This window comes from Balearica regulorum, chromosome 5 (assembly GCF_011004875.1).
Source record: "Balearica regulorum gibbericeps isolate bBalReg1 chromosome 5, bBalReg1.pri, whole genome shotgun sequence".
Taxonomy (NCBI): Eukaryota; Metazoa; Chordata; class Aves; order Gruiformes; family Gruidae; genus Balearica; species Balearica regulorum.
Window position 1 is genome coordinate 62,202,565 of NC_046188.1, and position 26,915 is coordinate 62,229,479.

The window sequence follows — 26,915 nt, forward strand, 5'->3', positions numbered from 1 at the left end:
ACAATTATTGTCTACTACTCACCCTAGTTATTCACTAATCCATTCACCTTTGTTCTCTGCTTATATACTAAATTTCTAAATTAGTTTCACTCCTTAAATAAACTGATTTTAAAACGTGACAAATTTCTCTCTATTCTCCAGAAAAGAAACTTTCTTTCATTGCATTACACCCACATTGTTTACCACTGCATGCCACTGATTCCCTTCTTTCTAATTTCCTAACAGACTGTGATCATGAAGCCTGATTCACTGGGTAACAGGGGACACAGTTTCATCCTTTGCTATTGCTGTCATAACTTAGGTTTCTGTGCCTCTAATCTAGACACCTTTCATGACGCATGACCCTCTCCACATTTTAAACCTCGACTGGGATGATAACCGCCAGCATCTCAGACACTGGTAGCTGGAATAACACACACACCGTGAACACCTACCATGCCTTTCAGATTGCCTACAATAGTCAAATGGGAAGCATGGCAACAGAAGACATGAATTGGAAACAAGGCAGAACAAGACAAGACATCTCCTCCCCAGCTACTGATAATAGAAGAGACCACTACTGGCTGGCAACATAGGCGCAGCAACAGATCCAATACCCAGGCTGCATCATTTTGACATATTGAGGTCTTCCATATTCCAAATCCCACAGTGCATACATCAGTCTGAGTCTCACACAATGAGCAAGTGGCTCACTGCCTTAATCTCCTACTTCAGCACCTATAAATCACGTATTTAGAGCAAAGAAAGGCTCTCTGTAGCACCGTGCTGCACGTGACATGGTGATCAGAATGAGAAATGCCCAGAAAGGAATCTATTTCAGACAGTATTACTCAGGCAACAGATCTGATGCCACAGCTCCTACCAGTCACACAGCCATGCAAATAGTTTCACACACTGACATTCCTGTCAACTGAAAGGTCCTTATAGGATACCATTTTCAGCTGAGCACTATTGCCTTACCACCACCACCACCCCCCAAATCCTCCCAGCTGCTTCCTTCACTCTTCACTACAAACTCCAGCAGTACCAGTGCAGAGCCCAAGAAAACAAACTCAGCAAAGCTTGTTAGCTTGGATTTTGCTTCCTTCCTCACCTTTGCCATTGATGTAACCAATTAGTGAGACACACCTCACTCTAAAACAGTGGATGTCAAATAGGGAGCAAAACTAGTTTGGCAGAAAGATTAATTTCGTTCTTAATTATGGCCTATGGGAATATAAATTTGGACTACCTTCTTTTTTTAGTTCACAGAATTCCCATGGTGTTGTTAATTTAGAAATATAAAAGGACAGATTGTGGGCTCTATAGGGGTACTCAAGTACTGCAGAACTCTCAGCTGAAGAAACAACAGGGCTCACCATCACCCTGGCCAATAGCAAGACAAGGTCTCTCGGTTTTCAGGTCAACATATCTTCCTACCCATGCTGAAATCCCTCTCAGAAGAGGGGTGACACAGCACACAGCCTCCAATAATATTATGGTGGAGTGGGGAGGACAATTCTCAATATCCTCTGCATTCAGGTAGTTTGAGATTCAGCATTAACACACAGAAATTATTAGGGTAGTTCAAATCTAAAGCTGTAAACATTCTCTCTAGCATTGAGCAGACAATTATATCTGTGAGTGAATCCTTTTGAAAAAAGTTTCCAAGCAATGTTTTTAGTGGTTATAGAGTTGCACTAAAAGGGTTGCACAAAACCTGCAATTTCATAACTAGTATTAAAACATAATCTGCCATGGCAGCTAAAATCACTTGGAAGACAGGTGTATCAGCTCTATTTGATAATGACTGCCCCAACTCTGTGAAAAGAGTTTCCTTTCAAGTTTGCTCCACTTTATGGTTTGCCAAGATCTTGGCCTGGCAGCCTTTAAGGTTCAACATCTATTTGTTTTAAGATCTCATTTTCTTGCAGTTGTGGGGGTTTTTTGTCTATTTTTTACAAGCAGAAATATTTAAGTACCACTGAACTGTAGGTATAGTAGTCTTCAACTCATGTTCAGTTTCAGATGTTTTCAATTTCTGCAACAGTCACAGAACAGTATAATCCACAATAGTTTACTTGTTAACTCATAGCTTGCCATTAAGTTTCATGTCAATTACTGAACTAAGCATGAATCACTACAGCATAGTACATATTATCAAAGTCCTGTTGCTTTGATAGCACAAACCATCTGAAAATTAAAGTGCAGCCTTCCCAAGCAGACAGGCCTGTAATCATGTCTTCACTGCTCCAGTTACCTCAGACTAAAAGCCTTCAGCTACTCCACTAGAAATGACGCAGCTTCAGAAGGAAGGGAAGGAACAGCCACATTCTAAAACAACATTTGAGCTACACAGAAGGAATTAGCAACTAAGTTGTTGTTATAAGCTTAGCTGCTGCATCCCTATTATTCGCTCCCATACCATCAACAAGAAAGCTCCAAATCAGCCTGTCAAATGGGTCAACTAACAAACTTACAACACTACTCAGAAGCCAGTAGACTTTTGCATGAGGACCAAATTTAAGTTACAGTGAGGCAAAACTTGAGTTAAGCTAACACTGTTATATCTAAACTCTAAATTTAAGACAAGAAAACATTTTCAAAGTTACTTTGAAACATAACCTATCATTTGCACACAGGTTTTATAAGTAATACTGCCCCTTGTGAGATTCACATCAAAACATAAACATCTTCATTATCACACAGTTGTGAAAAAGTTCACATTTACCTTCAAAACAAGGGAAGCTATTAGGACTGAAGCAGTAAGATACAAAGTATCAATAAGAATTTAAAATTTAATTTTGTTTCTGTACCTTAATGGTCCTTTTAATTTTCTCCAACTAACAGATCAGAGTTAAGACCATCATGTATTAGAGCTGCAGCTCACTCAAGATATCAAAGCAACACTTGACAGAGAGGAATAGGCACTGGTTGTATTTACAGCAGCTGGAGTTTTGCCCAAAGTCTGTTCTATGCATGCAATTACAGAAATCAAGAACACCACCAGTTTAAGAGAAAGCACATTATTTTATTATGCAGGGTGAGGGGCTATAGGAGGTAAGGAGCAAAGTCTTAATGACATTAGGCATCACTTATTTTGCTCTTTACTACTCATTCTATTAGTCAAGCAAGATGTTGTTGGTGCTGTTGTCATTCAAACACACCTTTAACATTTTATGAAGCTGAAGGCAATCCCAAAATCAGAAGCAGCTAAAATTAGAATACAAATATACTTGAACAAAAAACCAAAGGACTAGAACGAAATGTCAACCAGGCCACTAAGACAGCTGACAGTCTGTAGACCTAGAATAACATATGTATTATCTAATTAGAAGTTTCACCAGCATTGCTTTAAGCAATTACTTATAAGGAATTGGTTCCTAGATGGGAACTGCAAAAACATTACACTGATGAATTAGAAATGCCATTTTTTGGAAAGAAATTGTATTTATCTATCAAATACTTTTAAAATGGAGCCTGTTGTGACACAGAAGAAATAGCCCCTGAGAAACAACAAATTAGCCTCATATACCAAAATCACTATTCTCTAGGAAATCAGAGAACAGGACAGCTCATCTATCAAGACAAATTGATAGGCATGTTTGTATTTCACTTCTAAAGAATAACAGAATCAAAATTCTTCAGTACTGAGAAGAAAAATATTACTTCATAGATTGGTCAAATAAGTGTTTACTATCTGCTCCCCCTTTTTTTTGGGGGGGGGGGCAGGGTCAAGCTTCAGGAAAAAAGGTTATATGTAATGTTTTTCTTATGTCCTCTTTCCACACATTACTGTGGTTTAAGAAGGTGACTTTTGGAAAATGAAGCCAAGAGGAACCCAAAGAATGCTAGTATCAAGTATTTCTGTATAAATATGATTGTATTATACAATGTTAATAACACTTACACTGTTGTTGTGAAGGCAGCCAAGTCAGCTTTCACCTTAGTATCTGTCAAGCCTCCTTCAACGAATTTGTTTCATATAGCAGACAGTTTCTCTGCAGTGGCCGATTCAAAGCCCTTCTCTCACAGACAGACTGGTGATTACTTTGTAAATAAAGTTAAGTAGCTTTAGGGGGAGCTGCCTCCTGTGTCCTTGAGGTCTTTTGAGATGACGACCTCTTAGCCTGTCTTTTGAACTTGCCTCCTTGATTAACAAGAGCTCTTGTGAGGTGGACGGGATAGGTCTACTGCTAGCAGACATTGCTGACGTTACCTCACCAAGGGCAGAGTGCCGGCTTGCTGCAAAGAAGCGACTGTTCAACAGGCAACGCTTCGTTAAAGAAGTAGCCCATGACAAGCCCGCATGGCCAGGGCTAGAGGTCACCAAAACCTCCTAGTTTCTGCCCGCTGTCCTTCGGAACTTCAACAACAAGCGGTCTGCCACGAAACGGGGACCGAGCGATGGGAGAAAACGCCCACACTGCGAACCTTACGAGCGCCATGAGTACAACCACTGCGGCCCCCAGGGCCCTACTTGGCCGCCCCTCAGGGAGCGCCCCGTTCGCGGCTCCGGAATGGACCCCGGTGCTTCGCCCTTCTCCTACGCGGCGGGAGGCAGGCGGGGCTGGCCCGCGGGAGACAGGCCTGCCCCCCACAAGGCCGGGGAGGAAAGCCAGGCCCCGCTGCGGGTGCCGGGCCGCCGCGCCCCCCTCGCCATACGGAGCCTCCCTCAGGCGCCTCCCGCGGGAACACACTCACTGATCACTTCCGCCCCAGAGCCTCGCGCTGCCGTGATGCACTTCCTGCCTCCTGCCTCTTTCCCCGCGTGCCGCCTCTGGCTTTTCCCATCGTCCCCCGCACGGCGCGGCGCCGCTCCTCCCCCCTCCCGCCCCCGCTGAAAGCCGGACCGGAGGCGCTGCGCCGCCATTTTATTGCTAACGCTGCTGGAACTGCGGGCCGCGGCGCTTGGCGCGACCGGTGAAGCTGCCCGCGGCGGCGGCAGCAGTGCCGGGCGCCCTTTTAAAGAGATTTTTTTAATCTGTTTAGGGCCTCTGTGCCCCAGCCGTGTTTTAGCACGCCATGTCCGGAGAGGGACCTGCCGGCGATCAGGTGAGCAGGAGGAGGGTGAGGTCGTAGGCCGCTCACTGAGGGCAACAGTGAGAGCTAGGGCCACCGTGGCGGTGGGGCGTCGCGGCCCGGCCCGGGGCTGCCTGGTGGTGGCCGGCCTCGGCAGGCCTCGGCAGGGCGGCGGGGCGCAGCGCGTGGGGCCGGCCGCCGCCCGCAGCTGCCGTTGTGCTGGCAGCCGCACCGCGAGCCGCCCCGGTGGCTGAGGGGACCGCGGCCGGGGTGCGGAAGGGCGGCCCTTGCCTCCTTCCCACGCCTGCAAGCTCTGCCGGTGCCCTCAGCGGCGTGGTCGGCGAAGGATTCCCCTCCCCCACCGCACACACCCATTTTGAGGAATTCGAGTTTATTCCGTCAGCGAAGCGTTGCGCTGGGGGAAGGGGGTGCGGGGAGCCGCTCCCAGCGTCCGTCCTCGGTAAACCCGATAACGGTCTGAAAACTATGTCTCTCTCAGCCTTCGCGTTCCTGGTAAGCGAACTTTAATTCAGGTCGAGGTGGACAGTAGACACTCCAGTGAGCTTCGCTTTCCTTATCTCATTTATTTGTGGTCATTGAGTACATGCACTCCGCAAGAAAACTGAAACCTGGATGAGCTGCTTACACTGCTACATTTGCAGTGTTTTGTAAAGTGACCGTTTGCTGAACATACGCGCTTAACATATAAGGCTATGTGCCTCTTTAACAGTACTCCTTTCCTCCAGAATAAGACGTTATTAAAACACGTTTAAATTAGAAACAAGAAAAATATGCTTATTTAATAAAGAATCTTCTTTGTGGTGCAGCAGTCTTGCTCTTAGGGGGGAATAACTACCATTTCAGTTAGTTTTGGCTTGGGTTTTTTAATATACTAAAATATGTATCATAACTTATTTTCTAGGCAGGTGCAATCAGAGTTTTGTATGTCATCTTTTTTAAATCTGGTATTACCATGAACTATCTCCTAATTCCTGGCAGAATTTCTCTAAACAGGTGTTTTTAATAGTTAGGGCTATGTTTAAAATCGGTATTAATTGGAGAGATGGAGATGAAAGTTCCTGACCAAAGGAGGAATGATTGATAACACTGTGGCATGCCTTAGTGGCCAACGTAGCCTAGAAAAATACTTAAAGTTAAGCTGATGTCTTAGTGGTCCCTTAAGAAGCTTTTCTTTGTAGAATGTCAGTTTCTTTACAAAACAGGTTATGTTTGTGTCTGGGCCTGTACTCTGAAAGGGTGGCATGCAAATTCTTTGTAAGATCACCAGTTCTGAGGGGTAGGAAAGACAAGTGCTCAGAATGTGAAATACCCAGTTTCTGTCTCATTAGGAAAACATCTTATGAATTACCAGCCTGTATGCTCAAAGCTGGTCAGGTTAATAAGTATACTTGTAGTATGTTTAAGCAAGAGATTCTTCAGAATGGTTTACTTCATCACAAGGTAGATGGCTACAAAGAAGTAACAATATGCTACAGTAACATTTTGGTAATCCTGATGTGCAATGCATTTCACATTTAAGCCTACCCACTCCAATATATTTTTTAAACAAATTATGTTGATGTTTAATTGCATAATGAAACATCTGGTTAAAGTAGTGCGATTCTGTAGCTTGAAATATATTACTATTTAACTTAAAAACAATGCTGACAAGGTTTTATTTTCTTTTGCAAGGGAGAATTTAATATGCAAAAGGTTGAATTATTGTCTGCATACTGAAGTAAAAGTTATTCTGGAAAGTAACAGCTTTAATATTATGATGCCACATTACAGAGGGTTTTAGCATTCAAAAAAAATGCAAATCATTATTTGCAGCCAAAATAGAGCATGTAGTTTAACATATGGTTTGGATTTTTTTTTTGATCCATATTAGGGTTCATCCTTTTTACCCATTGTGATTACAATTTTCATGTTAGGTGCACTTTAAATTAAAAAAAGGTTTATGGGTTGGTTTAAATTTTGGGGTTTTTCCTACTCCCATCTTCCTTATGAAGGCCTCTGGATTCTGGTTTCCTAGAAGTGTCTAATTTTGTTATGGACAGTTCTCTCCCATCAATTTTCTTCCATTTCACTAAGTTGTCCTCTACATTTATTTTTTTTTTCTTACCCTGGTAGACTTCTGTTGCTTACTTCTAATGTTAAGATAGGCCATAATTTGATATCAGTGTATTTAGCAATACTACCGTGAAGTTTTCCACACCATAGGTGCCACTCATCCAGTAGTGAGGCAGGTGTACCTTAAGTAAGCATTGATGCCAGTCTAAGTGTAGTCTTACAGAGCACAATAGACCTAAATCCACTGTGATTCTATGGAAGGACAAACAACAAAGCTTTGTGATTGGGCCAGTTGTGCCTTGCTCCCTTCCCCACACTGGAGCTGTTCTATATTGTAACCTAGTGCTAACTGAAGGGCGCTCTGACTTTGCATGCGCGATATTCTTACAGTTTTAAATGTTCCTTTCTGTAGGAATCTGAAGTTAGGCAGAGGTTGAATTGCATCTCATTTGGTGTTTCAGGTTTCATTTTCGGCTTCCATGACCAACTGTTGATTTTTTAGGTGCCATTTTCATTGATTGTCACATAGATCAATATAAGGGGGTGATTGTACAGTTAATTTGCATCCATGTGCATAAGATGTACGTGGGATAGTGTATGATGCAGGTGTTAAGTTCATTAACAAATCAGAATTGTTAACTCTGACTCACTGACATGCAGAGGTGTCTGCATCTTGCTTCTCAGATCTTAGGGTTTGGAGGGGACTTTCCAAAGCAGCCAGGTGACTATCAAATTGCCATGCTGTCTCCAGTAAGTACAAGGTTGTGGTGGTGTTGGAAGGAAGAACAGTGTGTGGAATGTTGGATATAGGGAAGGTGGGAGAGTAAAGGGACTGTAAGGTTAAAGAGACCCAGCCTGGGGTTTAGGAGGCTTTATTTTGTACCAGGTGCAGTGGAATTGAAATGTGGCTTTACTGCCTTTAGGCTGAGCTTAGCTTCAGTCGTTGTTAGGCTGCTTTACTGTGTAGATCAGGAGTCTAAGCTACATTATTTAGTTTTTTCTCTTCCTTGCATCATTATTGTAGACCACACTGAGGCAGGGCGGGAAAAAAATGTGATGTAGTCACCACTATGGTAGTATATTTTAAATTCTTGCACTGTGTTAACTATGCTGGACCCAAATTAATTTCTGCAGAACTGGTCGAATGACATCAGGACTTAAAATCTGTTAGGTCCCTGCCAGACTCCTGGTAAGGTCTGCATGATGTTTAACAAACCAGAATTTCCAAGGTCAGTTTTTAGAATACCAAACACTTAACCCTGTCTGTATCATAGAAATCCACATTTGTAGACTGAAAGGCTGCATCTGCCACTGTTTGCCAGAGAGTTCCCTGACACGCTCTTCTCAATCTCTTCATGTGTCAAGGTTACAAAGAGTAGGCACTCGCACCTATGTATGTCTTTACATTTTTCTGGACCTTAATGTACACATCTAGATTCATTTCAATCGTGTGGTGGTTGTTTCATGTACTCTCTAACAAGACCTAAATTCATTGTGCTCTCTGCCGCTTTCTACCATGGCCGAACCTCTATTCTTGTCCACTTCGTAAATATATACTTGCCAGGCATCAATTTTATCTGAAGACTTGATGCAATATTTGCTTTACCCCTGTATTAGTTGCCTTCTAATCTTTTAAGGCTAGAACATGCATTTCATGCTTACTGTAACTGAGATACATCCTCCAGTCTGTGATGCATGTTACTTTACATGAATATGAATCTGGTCCAAGACTGAGCTGTGGAAAACAAGATGTCTGTATTGTTTCTGTGGCTATAGAAAAAAACCTCTAGAGCAGTCTGTTCCAGTTTCTTACTGGTACTTTTGTCTCTTCCTACTCCTTCCTTTCATTCATGCCTTGTGTCTGCTATAGCACATTGTGTAAGTTTCTGAATTCTGAATGCAATAGTAAATGTTATTGTAGTTAACTTGAGCTTAGCATTTTAAAAATAGATGTCATTGCATGCAATACTGAAAGCAGAAGTTTATTCTTGCAGGATTGTGTGGATTTAACTTCTCAGGAGGAGCCATTTGAAAGAAACTCCTCTAAGAGCATATTGGTTTATATGATATGTAGCAAAACTGGGTTTACTGTCACCATTTACATTTACTGTAGGAATGTGTTGTAAACAGAATGAACACAAGGATTGGTGGAGGAAGACTTGAGTTGGTAAATGTGGATTTTTTCCCAATTTTTACACAATTGTAAACAATCTATGTTTTAGCTGCATTTCCAGGGTCAGAAAGTTTCAGGTATGCCAAGAGGAAGTTAGTGGTAAATGTGTCTGTCTAAGTGCTAATGTTTGGGAAACAGTCTCATGAAGAAAGAATGGCAATCATTACTAATCTAAAACTGTTGATTTGCTCAGAGGTATACAACAGTCCAGATTGGGGGGGACGGGGACGGACAGGCAGTACTTACGAAAGTATCCTTTTAAATTAATTACGGTTAATATGCTGGGTTATGTCTGTTAGTAATGACCCAGTCTTAAAAGACAAAAATTGAATTGACTTAGCTGTAGAATAGAGTAAGGCAAGGCATTAAAAAGCAGATTTAAGAAAGTGCAAAGATTGATAAGGTGTAATTATAGTGCAATGAAGGGATGTGTTACCAAAGAAGGGTTTTTAAAACTTGTTCTGTGCACATACAACTATAACTAAACTAAAAAGGAAAAAAACTTAGGCTAAACAAACCTGTAAATTAACCTAACTGGACAACTAACAATGCCTTTTTAAGTTGCATGTTAGTATATTTGAAATCATATTCACTGGGTCTGTTACAGTCCAGGCTGTGCTAAACTGCAACAGCCAGCCACAACCTCCAACCAGTAGCTTCTATCTTAATGGACATAAAACTCCTTTTGGATGTTGAACCAATTTGAATGAACTAGTCATTAAAATTCCGACTTTTTTGTGTACAATGGCCAATACATCTTGGTGGTAGTTTTTAAAGCATCTTAAACTGACCACTTTGGTGGAACAGCTGTTTAAATACCTTTCCTTTTGACTGCAGAAGATCCTTTAGTGGAAACACAAGGATGCTTTAAGCAATTGATACATTAGGTGGTGCAAATAGTCAAAAGAGGTGTTAGGCTGGGTATTTTATTAGACACTTTGGAATCATGAGAGTTCATTCTCAGAGGCCTGGGGAAAGTGTTAAGTGTTGCTTTTAGCAGCAAGATATAAACAAAAAAAATTTCCTTGAAGATAATTGATAAATAACTTTTACTAAATACTAAAAGTCAACTTTGTTTCTTCTGTTCTTGTTCTCTCAGGCAGAAGGAGCTCCTAGACTTCCTGTTGGATAATTTGGTTTTAGGTCTTCTCAGATTTTTGGAAACTGTGGTCATAAATACCATTTTACACTCTTAGTTAGTATCAATTCGTAGTAAAAATCAGTTGCTATTTATCTGTGCATAAATAATAAAAAGCTGTGAATCAGACTAGATGGTAATAATACGGATACTTGCGAACATGGAACTTTAAGTGCTAAAATAATTCCGTGATCTTCAGAGGGTTGTTTGTGGGATAGGAGCCTGGTTATGTGGGAGATATACCAAACACGGTTATCAAAAGCAGAGGAAAAAAAAGTATTTTTCTAGTTTGTGTGCAATAATTCTTTGCAGCATTTTTTTTCAGGCACTAAAGAAAAGTTAAAAGCCAGTATCTATCTCATTAGGTGCAGTTCTATGGTAGTTTAAGCTGAGCTAAGTTGGGACTGCTAAAGTCCTGTATGATTTTGCATCCTTTATTCTGCATCACATCTTATCCTGATCAAGGAGCTGAACCGTTAGAAAGTTAATCACTTTTTTAATAGGATTATTTTTCTGCTGATTTAACTCCCTGAACTGGCTAGTTACAGGACATGATTAACTGAAATGCCTCTGTTAACCTGAAGGAGGGACTGAAAATGCTTATCTATGGGCAGGATCATGGCAGTGAACAAACACCCATGAATTAAGTCTTCACAGTGTTGGGTATTGGTGTTGTGCAAGCAGTACAATAAAAAATACATAATGAAAAGCCAAATATCCTTGAACTGTGGTAACTGCAGATCAAAGTTACTAAGTTAACTCCAGATCTAACCATGGAGTACAGTTAACATGCAGTTTTCAAAACTGGGATCAAACATTTCTGGCTATAGCTGAGCTAGGTTAAAAGTCAAGCTCCTTGTTCATTTCACTGCGTGCTTGTGGTAGGTGTCCTCACAGGTTTGATGTGTAACTGAATGTGTCTTTGCTAACACTCCTAGTTCTGGCAAAACGGTCCAGACTGGAAATCCTGTGTTGATTTCTCCAGTGTATCAGGCATGATTATTTGTGAAGGTGCAAGGTAATGAGTCCTTGTTTTGGCTCGGATACAGCCAGGACACTCTCTGAAATGCGGATGGCTTTTATCCATCCCGGAGATGGATATGGACAGAAGGAGTGCTCACTGGCCTTAAGAAGTTGGGATTTTTCTTACATGTGACATAAGGTACAAGCAATTCTAGGCAGTCTAGTTTAAAACCCTGATCCTATCACTATTTTCAGTTCTGTAGAATTCCTGTAGGTTTTGTCTATATAACTGCATGGAGAACTTTATCTGCTGCGAAGTGAATATTTGCTAATTTAGGAAATTTGTATTTTTTTTTCTGATAAAAGAATGAACATTTTATTACACTTCTTACACAGATTAGGAGTCCTGTATCAAACATACAAAATTAATGTAGAATTGCTATGATTATGCGTTTTATCAGCACTTATTTTTTCACCAGCTTGATTTGTTTCCACCTTTCTGGGTTTATTGCCCTATATCTGCATTGATGAAATCAAGTTCCGGGAAGCCTTAACTGTTTCACTGCCGTGTCAGTTGAGTTTTGCATGTCACATGGAAAGGTTTGAGATAACACAACTGAACTACTACTAAAAATAGCTGAGGAGAGTTTCAGTGGCCCATTCTACTTTTTCCTGTTTGAATGTCACTACTTTCAGTGCAGGACACTGTCTTTCCACAAATGCTTCAGTTGTTTTTTTGTAGGGTGGTTTGGTTTTTTTATTGTAGCCAACATTAACGGTACTCCTGATAAGTATCTCTATCTAATTGAATGCAGAATAATATATGCTTGGTGGAATATCTGAGACAAGTCAATTTCACTGAAATGGAATATGGGAAGCAATGCTTACCACTCATGTGGACAAATTTGAATTAGTGCTTTATTGAATAAACAACATTTCGACTTTGGGTCATCTGCAGAGATAAATAGTCTTTAAACTTTGGAAATTTCAGCTTCAGTGTTGTCTTCTGTAAGCTGAAATATGTTTATGCATATCATTGTGGAAGAAATAGATCATTTCATACTCTGTTTTGCTTCTTAAGCCTGTATCAGTTGAACTATAACATGCAGTATTGCAGAGTCAGAATTTTGATGGACTTAGGGATGTAAGAATATTCATATGGAAATGTATAAATTTACTACTTTTGAGCTGACAACTTTGAGCTACTAATTTTTGATTTTTTTTTAAAATCAAATTAATTTTATAATTTGGTTTGCTGTGGGACGTGATACTTGCCTTCACAGCTTTGCACTGAGCAATTAATGCGAAGAATGACTCAAATTAAATTGAAAACTCCTATAAAGCCCCTCGTACTGATTTTTTTCCTTGTCCCTTTCATGCATGACTGCTATTACATGTCAGTTTAACAGTTCTGCAACATTTTTGATCATTTGTCCATTTTAAAAGTAAGTTTAATTTAAATTCTTCTAAGGGATATGCCTTGAGTTGTATCCTGCTAGTAGGACTGACTGTAGTCAGGTAGTGCTGAAAAATACTCAAAAATATCGTAGCTTTTTTAAATGATCAAGTTGAATTGCAATGTATAACATAAACAACTGTTGTATAGTGGTGCATTTGCAGAGGTTGACAAAAGCAAAGGGGCAGAACACTCCTAAAAATAAAGTTGATGTTCCTAAGCAGCTCAGGCTTACTGCATTTGCTAGCCCCAGCTTTTTCTTGTCTTTTTTTAAGTCACTGTTTTGTACAATATTTCACTGGCAGCTTATCTTCATATAATGCCACTGTAAATGGTCTTCCAGTAAAATCCATTAATAATACCTTGGATTTGTATTCTTGGAACATCTGCTTTCCTTCAGGAGTGATGTGTGATAATGATGCTTGTTAATTTTACTAGAAGTCATACCTCTGTGATGTCTAGTTACCTTCTCTTTCCCTTTAGAAGTGTGTGATGGCACCTTTGATAGGAGTATCAGTTCTCTCTGTCCTGTTTACTGTCTTTTTCATCTTCAGAGCTATGTATTGACCTAGGTCCAATATTAAGAATTAAAATTATTTCCTTGAAATAATCTTTTAGCAATTGACAGAGTTTTTTTTAGAATTTTCTGTACAGTGAATCAGTCACACTGCACTATACAGGATTGTATATTCTAACAGTAATTATCTAGCTAACTTGTAAAATTTCACAAGAAAGGTCTTGTAGTAATAATTTACAGGTTATCATTACATCTCATGAAGGCAAGAATTTACTTGATCGTGTGATTTGGGACTGCTAACATCTGCCTGAAAATGAGTCAAGTTTGGAAAGTTAGTAAATAAGCTTTTTGGAGTACAGGTCAGAACCATATTTCATGCTTAATAAATAACTTCATATAATTTAGGATTGTAACAAATGTATTTTAAAGCTTGTCTGTATGTGATCATCGGATTGTAATTTTTTTTCATCTACTTTGTGCTAGCAGTGTTAAATCTAGAAAAAATTTCTGGAGAGCATAAAGTAAGATATTCCCACAAGTCTTTTAAAAGAACCCTTAAACCTATACTATAATAGTAACTATGTTAACAAGTTGTTCAATTTGGTAAAGCTTTTAGTATCAAAAAAGCTTTTAAACTCAAATAGAATGTCTGAGTGTAAAAAAAAAAAAAAGTGGTTTAAGGTAGTTAAAGAATACACTGACTGACAGATCAGAAAGTTAACAAATTATGCTTGAATAACATATGTATGTTGCTGCTAGAACTGTCATCTCCTAGCTTTATTGTTAAATCTCTATGTAATGTGTGATATGAAATACTGTCCTGCATATACAGAATGACTCTTTGCAGTAACCTAGATTTGTTTGGCTGAGGTCTGCAATAGAAAAATTGACCTGAATTTACTTTTTCATCTTAAGTTTCAGGTCAGTCAAACTGTTTAAAATTCATAGTGCAATAAATCTTCTGGCAAATTCAAATTTGTTCTAGTGTTTTGGAAACAGTTTAGTCCAGCTTTTTTGCTAGATCACCAAGTATGTAGAACTTCTTGTGGCAAGAGTGCATTATCTTACTGGGACAACTTTTTTTCCAGAAAAAATAACAATTTTGTAACTACAGCATAAAAACTGTGATTGGGATTATTACACTGTCAGAATGTTGTCGTCAGCTTGACTTTGTAGCGGGGACAGAACTTGTCAAACTCTACTTGTGATCTCTTATGTCTTCTTTTTGATTTTTCTAGGCTGCTGAATATGTCCCAGAAAAAGTGAAGAAAGCTGAAAAGAAACTAGAAGAAAATCCATATGACCTTGACGCGTGGAGCATTCTCATTCGAGAGGCACAGGTTTAGTGACATAGGATTACATTTCCTTATCTATGGTCCACTCACACTATTTGGTTCTGGAGTAAAATCAGCATATTCATTTACATAAATCATAATATTGTAAATGCTGTTTTGATTTTCAATTTTTAGAATCAACCTATAGACAAAGCACGGAAGACCTATGAACGCCTTGTTGCCCAGTTCCCCAGTTCTGGCAGATTCTGGAAACTGTACATTGAAGCAGAGGTTAATATTTTTACATTTTTTTCTTATATAACATTTAATAGGAGTTTAAGTTTACACTTTGATAAGCATAAATAAGATAGGTACATAATATCTAGGGTAAAGGGGATTTTAAATATGCCTTGCCTTTATTTTGTAAAATAGGTACAAAGGAGTGATTAAAATGAATTCTAAAGTATTGGGTCTTTTATGAGTTGATGATTGTTGCATTATGGAATTGCAACAACATTAAAACCGTTTTAATGGTATTGGAGTGCTTTAGCCTTTTATTTACTTGTCGTGTCAATTTATTGCCTCCCGTGTCATTTATTTAGAGGACTTTTTTTTATTTATACGTACAAACTTATTTGAGTGGCTTTCTGTGAATGGATCTTTTAATTTTTTTGCTTCCTTAGGGAATTGTTTCTGTGAACAGTGTTTTCAGGGAGGGTGTGGGATGGAAGCTGATTTCTGGAATGGAATCCTGGGAAAATGCATTAGCACAACTCATTAGCTTCTAAAAATCCCAACAAAATTGTGATTATTTACATAACTATATAAAACTTCCCATTAAGTGCATTGATCATTTAAACAATCTTTAACGACATGCCATGAAATGCACTGAATAATTGGATATTTTAAAAAAAATTTCTGTAGCTGATATTTAATACTAATACACATGCATTTTGTGGGGATCTTCTAGCTGCACATTTTTCTTGAGACAGATCTTCTACATGCGGAATTATGGGGGTTGAGACTTGTGTTCTGTAGATAGAAATGAGATAGCTATTTTTTTTCCATTTTATGTGAGAATTGCTGAGCAGCAATCTGAGTAGCCAAACTGCATTGTATAGCTATCATATCTTATTTTACATTAAATTACATATCCGAGTGTGTTCTGGCAGTAAATTTTAAAGATTCTTAAATAAAATTGGGATTGTGGTAATCTAACAAATTTTTATATTGCAGTTTATAGTAAGATGTTATAGTGCAACCTAAATTTAATATTACCTAATTAAATATCATAGAATTTTCACTATTTTGTTTCCAGTAGTTTGTAGGAGTAGTTGGAATGTCTGTGATTGGACATATTTGGGATATTGTGAATGCACTAACACATACAGATGTGTATTTTTCCTCTTGGGACCCTGCAGCCAAATCCATTAGTCTCTTGTACCCTGCGATGTTTGCTACAGGATCTAGTCTTTAGAATCTAATTTAGTTAGCTTACATTATCTGTTTTCTGTGTTTATTTAAAACCTTTATCTTTCCCATGCCTCAGATTAAGAGTTAAATAAGACCACCTCAGAAAGCCTGTACTACATTGTAGGTCTTTCAGCGTGAAGTACAGTGTAAAGCTTCTTGTCTTGAACCACATTCAGAGATGAATTGCCAAACATTACCTCCCTTAATCCATACCTTTTAACTAATTTATAAGTAGTAGTATTTAGAAACATTAACAGTGGCAAAGCTTAAAACAGGTCTAGGGTATAATTTTTTTACATGCTCCTTCAAGGAAGGAAGATCAGCCTCTACCCAGCAGGTATGGTAACCAGGTAACACAAGGTAAATTTGAGAAGGAAGGAATTGGCATAAAGATCATTAGCTTGTGTGTGTGTGTCCGCCTGTAACTACACTTAGATAAGATAAAAGATAAGAGAAATTGAGTATATGATTCTGTTATCCAAAACAATGGAAAAACATGAACTGTAGAGTTCTGGTAGAGGTTACACTTGAAAAGGGTTGTATTTGAAAGAAATATAAGAAGTTACTTTTTAGAAATTTCTCTCTCATCTTAGGCAATTTTTTTAAAATACCAGTTACGACTTAAATTTTCAACTCTTCTGGTTCCAGTAATTTTTCTCAAAACTCACATAGTGACCAATTTAAAAAGCAGTGTGATTATCTCTGCCTCTTTTAGTATGTGTAACCATTTATAGCTATAAGCTTCAATAACTTATTTTGAAATTCCTCTCTAAAAATACATATTCACACAATTGGACACTGTTGTCAGTGTTTTAAGTTACATATCATATGTACAGTCCCATCTGAGAGTAAATTCAAAATGAAATGTTTTCTCAAATGTTCTTTTAACAGCTTGGTTGAATATTAGTCAAGACTTCAATTAATTTTGTAAGGCTATCTGAGATAGAGGAATTGATTTGAGGTTTGTTTTATTGCAGCCTCAAGATGTACAAGGAACGTAGGGAAGGTATTTTCCAAAAGCCTTTTTCCTTGGAAATCTTAGTAGTCTCCTCCTGCTAGAAAGTTTCTCTTGGACAATTCAGAAGTATAGATCTTTCCAGCCTTGAGTTGGGAAAGTAAACCTGTGGTAAATCTTTAACATTGTTTTTGATTCACTGTCACTGCCTTGGTATTTAAATCTGAAAATTGCTGAATCTTCAGTCATCTGTAAGCTGGTTGTCAAAACAAGCATATCATTTTTCTCTTTAACGTGATAATGTTTGGTCTTTACATCACAGACAAAAAGGGAGAGGAGAGTGGTGGGGGGTTCTGGCAGGTGGTCTTTCAGTACAGAATTTTGTCCTCTGAATGACATAAATCTGAGCTAAATATCATTCCATAGTGTTATTCTATTATTGGAAGATGAGCTAGGGTGAGGGTTATGATTATGGCCTAACGAAAAAGGAAGTAGCCCTTTAACAGCTGTATTCTTTATAAAATTGTTAGAAACTTTTAAATTTCCTTTTCCCTAACTTGAGGAATGTGTTCTTTTTAGTCACTTCCAATTTTCAAGTAGAAATCCTTGTTTATAATCAACATGAACAAAAGCTGTTTCCTTGCATATGCCCATTCATTTTGTGATGTAAAACTTCTAAGTGCAAGCCTTACTGCTGTGATTACCTCTTGTTTTTATGCCAGTGTTTGTTCAGGTCCCTGACTCTGTTTTCCTTTTTGCGTATGACTTTGTTCCCTAGTAGAACATAGTGTAAAGCAGTGCTCAGCACTTCATCTATCATCTAACTTTGTGCTATTGATACACAGACTGTGCTGAAGTAACTGAATACTTCATGTTTCCATTTTATGTGCCAAGCACCAATTTATATGCTCTGGCCTCTCTATTGTGACTGATTTGGTAGTCAGTAGAACATGGAAGTTAGTTGGGAAGAGCATGCTTTCACAGCTTGTTAATGGGAACTCTGCTATTAAAGTTTGAATTGGTCAAACATTTTGGATTCTCTCACTGGTTCTTATTTCTTCTGACATTCAAAGAAGCAGTTGCAGGACACAGAAATAATAGAATTGGATGAAACAACTCTCAGCTCACAATGTTTTTGGGTCATAGCATTTGAATGCTTAAGACTTGTGAGAATAGAGTTTCATTTAGGGAATTTGACAGACTATGTACTCTATTTTTGATACGTGTTTTAGCAAGTAAAATAGTTAACTTGCTATTCTGGATCTACTAAAATTTAGGAAGTGGTACAGTAATGACACTCTTCTTACTCAGACTCTTGTTTTCTTTAGTTGCTTAAAGCACATTTTTCTCTTGATATCTTTCCCATAAAAATCTGCTTCCAGAAAACTTGAATCAATTCACGTCAGTGCCTCTTTCACAGTTTTAAAAAGGAGCGTGTAAGTCTCCCACATGTGCCATAATGTTAAATTCATAGATCACATGATCTGGATTCTAGCCTGCTCTGCTGATTTGCTGTGTCTTCTTGGGTAAGTTATTTAACCTGTTTTGCCACTATTAAAAGATACCTACCTACCTCACAGGGTTGTTGTGAGGCTCACTTAGTCATTAAAGTGCTTTTGGCATCTGGCTGAAAGGTGCTACAGAAATGTAAAAATAAATCCTGATGTAATATACCCTATGATCCCATAGACCCCACTGTCTATTACTATTTCCTTTGTCTCTTTGTTTGAACCATCTTTTAGATACAGAAAGACTTGATAATGCTTTTCATGCACTTGAAAGAGCTTTTACCAGCGTTGTAAATGTTTCAGTAGTTCTGAAGCAAGCATTTGAAGTTGTCACCTTTTTCTCTGCTAGTTTCCTTGAGAAATCACCAGGTTGAAAATCCTCTTAAGCACATTATTAAACTTATGTTCATGTATTTGCAACATATTTTATGATCCAAAGAATTTTTAATTCCAGTTGCTCTAAGTGGGAACTTTAATCTGTAATTGTCCTGAATGTTTCAGGCCAGTTCACACCACACCTTTTTACCTCTTTCGTTGTTGAGTTTATTGCATTATATCCTGATCACTTTGAACTGTTGTTAGTAGGGGTTGAAAAGTTGCCATCATTAAAGATCTAAAAATCATAAGCACAAGACAGTTGTGACAAATACCCCAATCCTAGAAACAATAAATACAAAGCTAGTAACATGCGTGTAAAGTGTTTGGCTGTTAATATGTATTTTTTGTCTTGCGAAGTTTGCAAGTAAGACTCTTGTGTTATTGCTTGTTCTAAAGAAATGAAACTAGATATATTTGTTCAGATAACTTCTATTTGATATGAACACTGAATTTTAGATGTCTCAGTAACAAACCAGATGCTGTATGAGGATTCAGAGGGTGGGACCAAAGCTTAGGGTTGATTGTTTTGCATTTCATCATATGCAATACATCAGTATCTTTAATTCATGTAATTCACACTGGTGTGGATACTAGTCAGAATGTATCATTTAACGTACTTGTATATGAAAAATGTAAATAAAACCATTTAGAAAAATGATTGTTTTTGTTTAAAATGTTTGTGTTTCTTCAAAGCATTTTCTTCCCCTGTTTTACTTTAGTCTGGTTCTGAGTTCAGAAAAAAATTGTTGTACATACCACCAAAATTATTCTGCTTGGGGAAATATGGGAACTGACTTCTGTCAGGATGAAGTTGGAGAGATCAGAAGTCAAAGTAGAATAGACTTCTTGGCTGAGATTCTGTTTAGTTGTACTTTCAACTGAAAATATTGTGTATATCACTAGCTGATCTTTGTTGATTTCTTAATGGAAGACATACTCATTATAATCCATGCCCACCCTGCTAGTCTGCCACATTTCTCATAGTGAACTTCTGCTTTTGAGAAACTGCTGTACAGGTGCCCTGTACAAACATCCGTATTGCACATTTCTTGACTACTTCAGTCTGATATTTTAAATCTTTTTTGCAACTGTATTATTTATGATCTTCTCTTACTCATGTGTGGACTTGTTCCATTCCTGTTAATAAATGTTGTTCTGTCTGTGTGATTATTGTAGACTTGCACTAGAAAGTGAATGCAACTTCTTTCCTGTCTTTTCTACTCGATATGTAAATACAGGCATGTACATCTTGCATAGTTGCCATGGTCCTACAAGTTGTATAATATCAGAAAGTTGTCCACATAATTGACATTTGCAGTTTCAGAAGATGCGCAGTACAACACTAGTGGGTTTCTTAATAATTCTGTTTTCTGTATTTGATCATAAAATTATAATGGGAAAGTATTAGGAATTTTAATTTTTGAAGTGGAAGTGATGCCTAATGAAGAGATTACTATGAACCCTCTTCTATAGTGTGTTGCTGTTTTCACATGAATAAACATGAACTACTTCCTGTTCTGTTGTATTCTTTCCATGTGGGGTGACAGAAGCATCCCTATTAGAAGTGTTAGTTATATAAAACTCTTGTTCACAACACTTTTGAAGTCTGACTTTCAAATGTAACAAGGACAGTGAAAATTTTTCTCATTGTGTGCTTGCTTTTGTTGAAGTCGTTTGCTGATCCTTCTATTGATGGTTTGAGGGGGGAATATGTGTGTTAGGTCAGGCACAAACTTGAGCTTCTTTCTTGTGTCTGAACCTGAAAGAACCAGAAGCAAAAAATACCGAGCTTTCTTGTGTACCCTGTATTAGCTACAGATTGGTTATCTTCATCTGTGTGGGTGAGGGAACTACAATCATAATTTCTCATTCATTTCTACGTCTCTTCCAGCTTCCAGTTGTCAGCTGGTTGAGTTACCTGATGCTCTTTATTCAGATTTTGAGAAGCCTGATGGCTGAGAGAACACTTTCTGTTGAACCTTATCTATTAGTGCTACTCCGTAAAATAAATGCTTGACTTTATTTGCTGCAGAGTCTCTTTGCAGACTACAAAAAGGCTTTGAGTCACTGCTGTGATGGAATACAGTAGCTTCTCTTAGCTAGAAACTTCTGCGAAGGCAAGCCATTCATTCTGGCACTCCTGCATCCTGTTAGTACAAATGTTTTTCATTTCAGAATGTGCATTGGTTTTTCCGCTTGTATAAGGGTATGCTTTTTCTCACTGATGGCTTCAATGTGACAGGTGTTCTACATCCAGTAACAATTCTGGACTTCAGCAGTGAAGTGTTGTGTACCCAATACCGTAAGCTTTGACATTTTTCCTTTCTTACATAAAATAATTCAAAAGTGAGAAATGATATGCATTGGTGCATAACTGTACCATTGCACAGATGGCATTCATGTTTTTTTGTGGCACATTGTGTACATGCAGTTAACTACACACGAAGATCTTACCATGATCAGGATCTGATCTGTGTTGGGGTTGAACTAGTTTCATAGTGGTAACTTCATAGTGTAGAAGCATGGGAGCATTTCCAGAGTTCATTGGAACTGTGGCATCAGAAATGTTTCAGTTTAAGGACAGGCATTGTATGTAGAAAGACATTCTTTTAAGATTTAGTTTGTGAACGTTTTCAGTAGTACTACTCTAGAGTGGAGTCCTGTTACATCTTGAGACAAGTGTAATAGAATTCACTTCTAACCTGAAGCGTAAATGTTTTGTCTGGCTCTGGATCTGTTCCCTTAGAAGTGGATTCTGCTAAGCCATATGCACTAATCTTGAGTTTTCACAGGTCCAGTGAGCACACATTGCTGATCTAATAGTAGATCCTGTAACCAAAGGTCTTGTAGACTGACTGCTGAGCTAAAGGCTTTCAGAGCTTTTTAATATCTTTGACTTCTTCCAGAAGGAGGAGAGCTAGAATTGTTGGTATGCTGAGAAAGCTTGGTAATTTTACTCATTTTCATGCTCGCTCTGTGTTTCAGCAAAACAGTTAAGGAGCTTATGCATATATCTAAATTGTATAGGCTTTATTCATTCAAAGTATTCCTCTGAATCAACTAATTTGAAAATTTCAGTAGTGTGTTGGAGGGTCAACTGTTACCTTATATGATTTCTGTAATATAACTATATAAGACTTAGGCTTTCTGATGAGGGCAGCTTACTCTCTCCAGTTCCCCATGGCTTGCATTAGTGCATGAAATAGAGAGTTAGAAATAACCAGTGTGTGAAACTGGAAAGGGAAGTGACTGTACATTCTTTGAAGTGTTAACCCATGACCATAGCAGAACAAACTCTTACTGTAAAATGGTCTGATACGTCCATATTGGTTTATGTGAGAATGAATATCAAATACATTTTAGAAAATACTTTGCAAGTCATGCATTCGGACTGGAAAGATAAATTGCAAAAATGATGCGTAGTTGTTGATGTAGTGTTTTCTATGTCCAGACTGCAGGAAAGCCATCAACTTCCTTCAGATAGCAGCTTTCCTGGAAGTATAGATTTTCTAGCATTTTTACTGTTTAAACAAAATAAAAATAACCTATCTACTCAGAGATTAAAGTGGGTTAGATTTACAAAAATGAGGTGGCACATGTGTAGTAGTTAAGTATGTGCTGTCCTGCAGATAGAACAGACATGGTAAAGTTAGCATGTGAATTAATTGTGCTCAGTGGAACAACGTTTATACATGAAACTAAGTAGTTTAAATGTTCATTGTGTGACCAGATAGGAAAAAAGGCAACTCAGTTGCAGCTGGGTCTTGTTTTGTTTTCCTTAGGAAGGAGGAAGATGCCTTATCAAAGAACAAAAAGCTGCATGCGTCTTTCCCCCCACTCCTTCCTACATCATCTGTTTATTTCTCCTGCTTGGAGAAATAAAATGTGTAACACTGGTTATAGTTGGTGGTATTTTATAGTGTATATATGGGTTCTGGTACAACTTCCAGTTAAGTTCTGTCTTAATTTAGGAGCTGGTTTAGCATATTTTCAAAATAGTTTCAAACTGGAATTTGAACTAAGTGACTTGTCCTATTTCAATACTGATACCATTCCTTTCAAATCTGTTTTCAGGCTATGTGAAGGGAAGGAAATAAATGTTGTATTTGACTTCTGTCAAATTCCACATCCCTACACTTCCATTAAGGCTCTGGTCCCCAATGTACGCACTCATGTATGTATTAAGGGCATATTCCCCAATGTATACACACATGCATATATTACTTAACCAAGTGATGGATCAGAAGTAAAAACCAACCAACCAAAACCCCAAACCCAACATACTTAGTATTTCCAAAGTTAGAAAAGTAAAGTAGTCATGCACCATTTAAAATTCACTGACAAAATTTTGATTGTTTTAGGTTTTTTGGTTAAATGAACACGTTATAGGTTCCATGCCTGTGGATTCTTCGGGATCTCTCAAACTACGTATGTGTATACATGTCCATTGATGTGTTTATACATGTTTAGGTAATAAGGTTGCATGGCATAATTTTTTTATTACTAGAATATTTAGAAATAATAGAAATCGAGTGTATGAGCATATCAGTGCAAATTGTCTACAGATAATTTACTTAGATTACTTAAAAGTTTATACGCACTTGTAACTTAAAAAATTCGTGCATAATCTTGAATATATTTAGAATAACAAAGGAGTTTTTTAATATTATATACAGCTTCAGTCTGAGTGCAAAATCATGACCTGATGCAGTATGTGAAGGAGTGCTTTACTTTTGTTGCCTTAATCCCAGTATTGGCTTGCCTTCTCTCCATTTCTCCCTATCCATCAAAATACTATCTTGGGGTATTTTCATGGGCAGTATTAGAAGTGTATTTGTGTAAGAATTGTGGACCCTATCAGGTAGTGCTGTGGGCTGTATCTTTCAATGTGCCCTTGCAATTTATGTTTCAGATGACGAGGAGGTCCCAGGAGTCTATCAAGAAGCTGTCTTTGGACATGTTCTTTGAATTTAAGTACCACTTAGCATTTTTGATGGGGCAGATAAGTGAGGGCTAGAGGGGGAGATTCCCTAGTAATGAAATGTAACTTTTTCCCACCACCTTCCTGATCTTGTTTATTTAAAAAAAAATCCAAAACTAATCTCATGGCAAACCTTTTTTGCATCCTAATTACTGCAGAAGAAATCTGGTGCTCTTAACGTATTTTAATTATGCAATTGCATGGCTGCTGGTGAGATTGTAATGGTATTGCATTTGTAAAGCACGCAAACGTGTTTAGCAGCCTATGATCTGAAGTATGCTGTAGGAATAGTTCTGAATGAGTTTCATTTAAACTCTCCTTGGAACTTGGTTTAGTTAATCTGTACAGTTTACTCTTTTGTACTGTATCACTGATACTTAGAAGATAAAATGGTAATAACATCGTATCATGCAGGAGCTTGAGGTGTAAGAAACCCTCTCATTGACGTTGCTGTTGTGGAGAATAGAATAATGATAACTTAATACGTGTAGGCTTTCATCTGTGTGAAGTTTACACACAAGAAGTTACACACTTTTACTAACGTGTAGTTAATGCAGGTTGAAGATGAGTGACAGTGAATAAGCTTACAGAAAATTGCTTTTGTAACTCATCTTGCTGGTGGAAGTTTAGCTTGCAACTTTCCTTCCCTCAGTGATGTCAATTGACCCCTCTCCCCAGATTCTCCATAGATGTTGCAGTAATTAATAGTTTCAGTACAAGCAGTATGCTTTGAATCTGACAAGTTCATACATGAAGAAACTTCTCCTTCCTACTAAATTAGAATGGCAAGCCTTGCACCCAGAGCCTTAGTCTCACAGCTTTAATTTCATAAGGGAAATTTAATCATTCTAGTAGTGACTGTGGCTTTGGGAATTGTAAATTCTGCCTAACTATAAAATTGTGCTAGAAAGGCTTACTCTGTGGTGATGATAGATTATTATATAAAAAATAACTGAAAAAAGTACAGATCGTTTATAATGTTTCAAGTGGACTGGTCTGTAAATAGACTGGGATAAGCCTTTAAAAGTAGGTGCCACTGACAACCCTACTAGCTACTTAGGGTTTTCTTTATAAAAATGCACACTAAAATAGTCCCCAATGCATGACCTTTCTGGTTGCAAGTTACCTGAAAAATGCTGAGGATGCAAGCTAAGATGTTTAATACAGGGTACTGTCCCCAGCCTTACCATACCCCCTAAAAAAAGGAATTGCTGCCCTGGAGAGTATATGTTACTTGCCCATTATTGTTGCCCACTGGCTAGCGTTCCTCAGGGAAATGTTATCAATATATTTATGTCAACTGAAATTCTGCACAGTAGTACTTGAGCAGGATGGGCAATTTAAGAAGTTGTTTAAAACCTTGGAGTATTCCATGGTATTTGTCCTTGATAAAAATCTCAGTGCTGGTAAGCTGGAGCAGGAAACTGCAATTTACTGTTAAAGGATAAAACTTCTAATTTCTCCACATAAGATGTGACTAAACATAATTCAGGCCTTTTTTTTTGTAAATTCAATTTAAGATATTTGAAAATTATATTTTAAAATTAGCTGACAGACTTCAATTCAGCAGAAATATTTTTCTGGCACTAAGCAGATGGAGGTAAGTTTCTCTTTTCATAATGCCACAAAGTTTCTGCTATTCTTGCTACTAGTCTTAACTGTTAAAAAAGTATTGCATAAGAAATCTCACCTATTTACAAAAAAAAGGCACAAAGATGTTACATGTTTGTCATTTCACTGATGTTCCTAAAATTCAGTTTTACCCCCAGAAAAATTTTGTGATTTTTCTTCTTTCCCATTTGCAGAAATTCTAAAAATAAGGTCCATCTGTGGGAGTTTATTTACTAATAATAAAAATACAGGTGTTTATAATTAAGTTTGATAATTCCTGTTGATCTTTGGTCTGAATCAAATGAAGACAGAGCACTAATGAGCTGTTATCATTAGGCTGCATGACAGTGGTCTGTTATTTCTGCAAAAGCTTCGCAGTCAAACATTTTTCATGGCTCTTAAGAGTGTATTTTTGTGCCTCCCAACACGAAGTCTTGACCAACTGCTAAGTTGCACCGACTGCTTGAACTCAGTAGTAGTTTCTGTTCTTTTAGCAGAGTTGCTAAAAACTGTCTAGACTATCATCTTTTCCGCCTGAGATTTCTGCTACGATCTGTATTTGAGGTCAGTTCTCTGCTCAAGTGCTGGCTGATCCAGTGAATCACAGAGATTTTGTAGTGATGCTTCACAATGTTGCTAAATCTTCAGACTGGACTTCTAAGCACACTGCGTCACCGTGATGACATACACCAAAACAGAGTCAAGCACTGTCGTCTTCCAATGCTAGGCTAAAGTTTGAATGCGGGGAAATTCATGCCTTGAGAGCCACGTCTGCATTGCTGTGAGCTGCATCTTCTCAATTTAGGTAGTTTACATTGTGTTTTAGTAGCAGTTCTCTCTTTTATGCTTACCCAAATATTTTCTGCCAGTGATCATCAGTAAAGCTCTTGTGTTAGTTATGTGTTGCTTTTACAGGTGGTGGTTTGGTATTGTGTGCTCAGTGTCTTTACATCAGACCAAGTGCTGCTCTTGGCATCCTAGCTTAAAGCAGCCAAATATAGTAGAACTGTCTTAGTATTTCTGAGAGCCCTCCTGTGCAAATTAGATGCAAGAACTCAGCTGAGAGCCTATATACTATTTTCTAATGCAGTGCTTGAAACTGGCAGGCACTATGCAACATTCTTTAATGCAAATGCTATCCGAAAGTAATCTGTATTTTACTATCCAGTCTTTATCTTCATAACAATGCATCTGTCCTAGCAGTTAAAGTCCTCCCAGTCCGAATCAAATATTACGTACTGTCCATCTGCTGAAGAGGTTCTTTTTTGCAGAAAGTTTTAGACCACTTTGGGTTTCTGAATCATCAGTTACAGTAGAAGAGCCACAAAATGCTCATTTTGAGGGGTGGGAGTAAGAAGTATGAAACTGACTGGATCTCTGTTGTCTCAAACAGCAGTTTCCTAGAATGTGGACA

At 38.1% G+C, this 26,915-nt stretch overlaps 2 protein-coding genes across 2 annotated transcripts in view; one reads left to right on the top strand and one right to left on the bottom strand.

The window, feature by feature from the left end:
- The window catches only part of HIPK3 (homeodomain interacting protein kinase 3), a 111,935-nt gene extending 107,246 nt beyond the window's left edge, over window positions 1-4,689 (bottom strand). The window contains exon 1 of the mRNA XM_075755255.1: window positions 3,890-4,689. The gene's annotated coding sequence lies outside the window, so the exon portion shown is untranslated. The remainder of the gene's footprint in view (window positions 1-3,889) is intronic.
- Window positions 4,690-4,809: 120 nt separating this feature from the next.
- Window positions 4,810-26,915, top strand: part of CSTF3 (cleavage stimulation factor subunit 3) — a 51,175-nt gene continuing 29,069 nt past the window's right edge. The window contains exons 1-3 of the mRNA XM_075755267.1: window positions 4,810-5,034; window positions 14,560-14,661; window positions 14,791-14,886. Coding sequence (XP_075611382.1) covers window positions 5,005-5,034; window positions 14,560-14,661; window positions 14,791-14,886 — 228 coding nt within the window. The 5' untranslated portion in view covers window positions 4,810-5,004. The remainder of the gene's footprint in view (window positions 5,035-14,559; window positions 14,662-14,790; window positions 14,887-26,915) is intronic.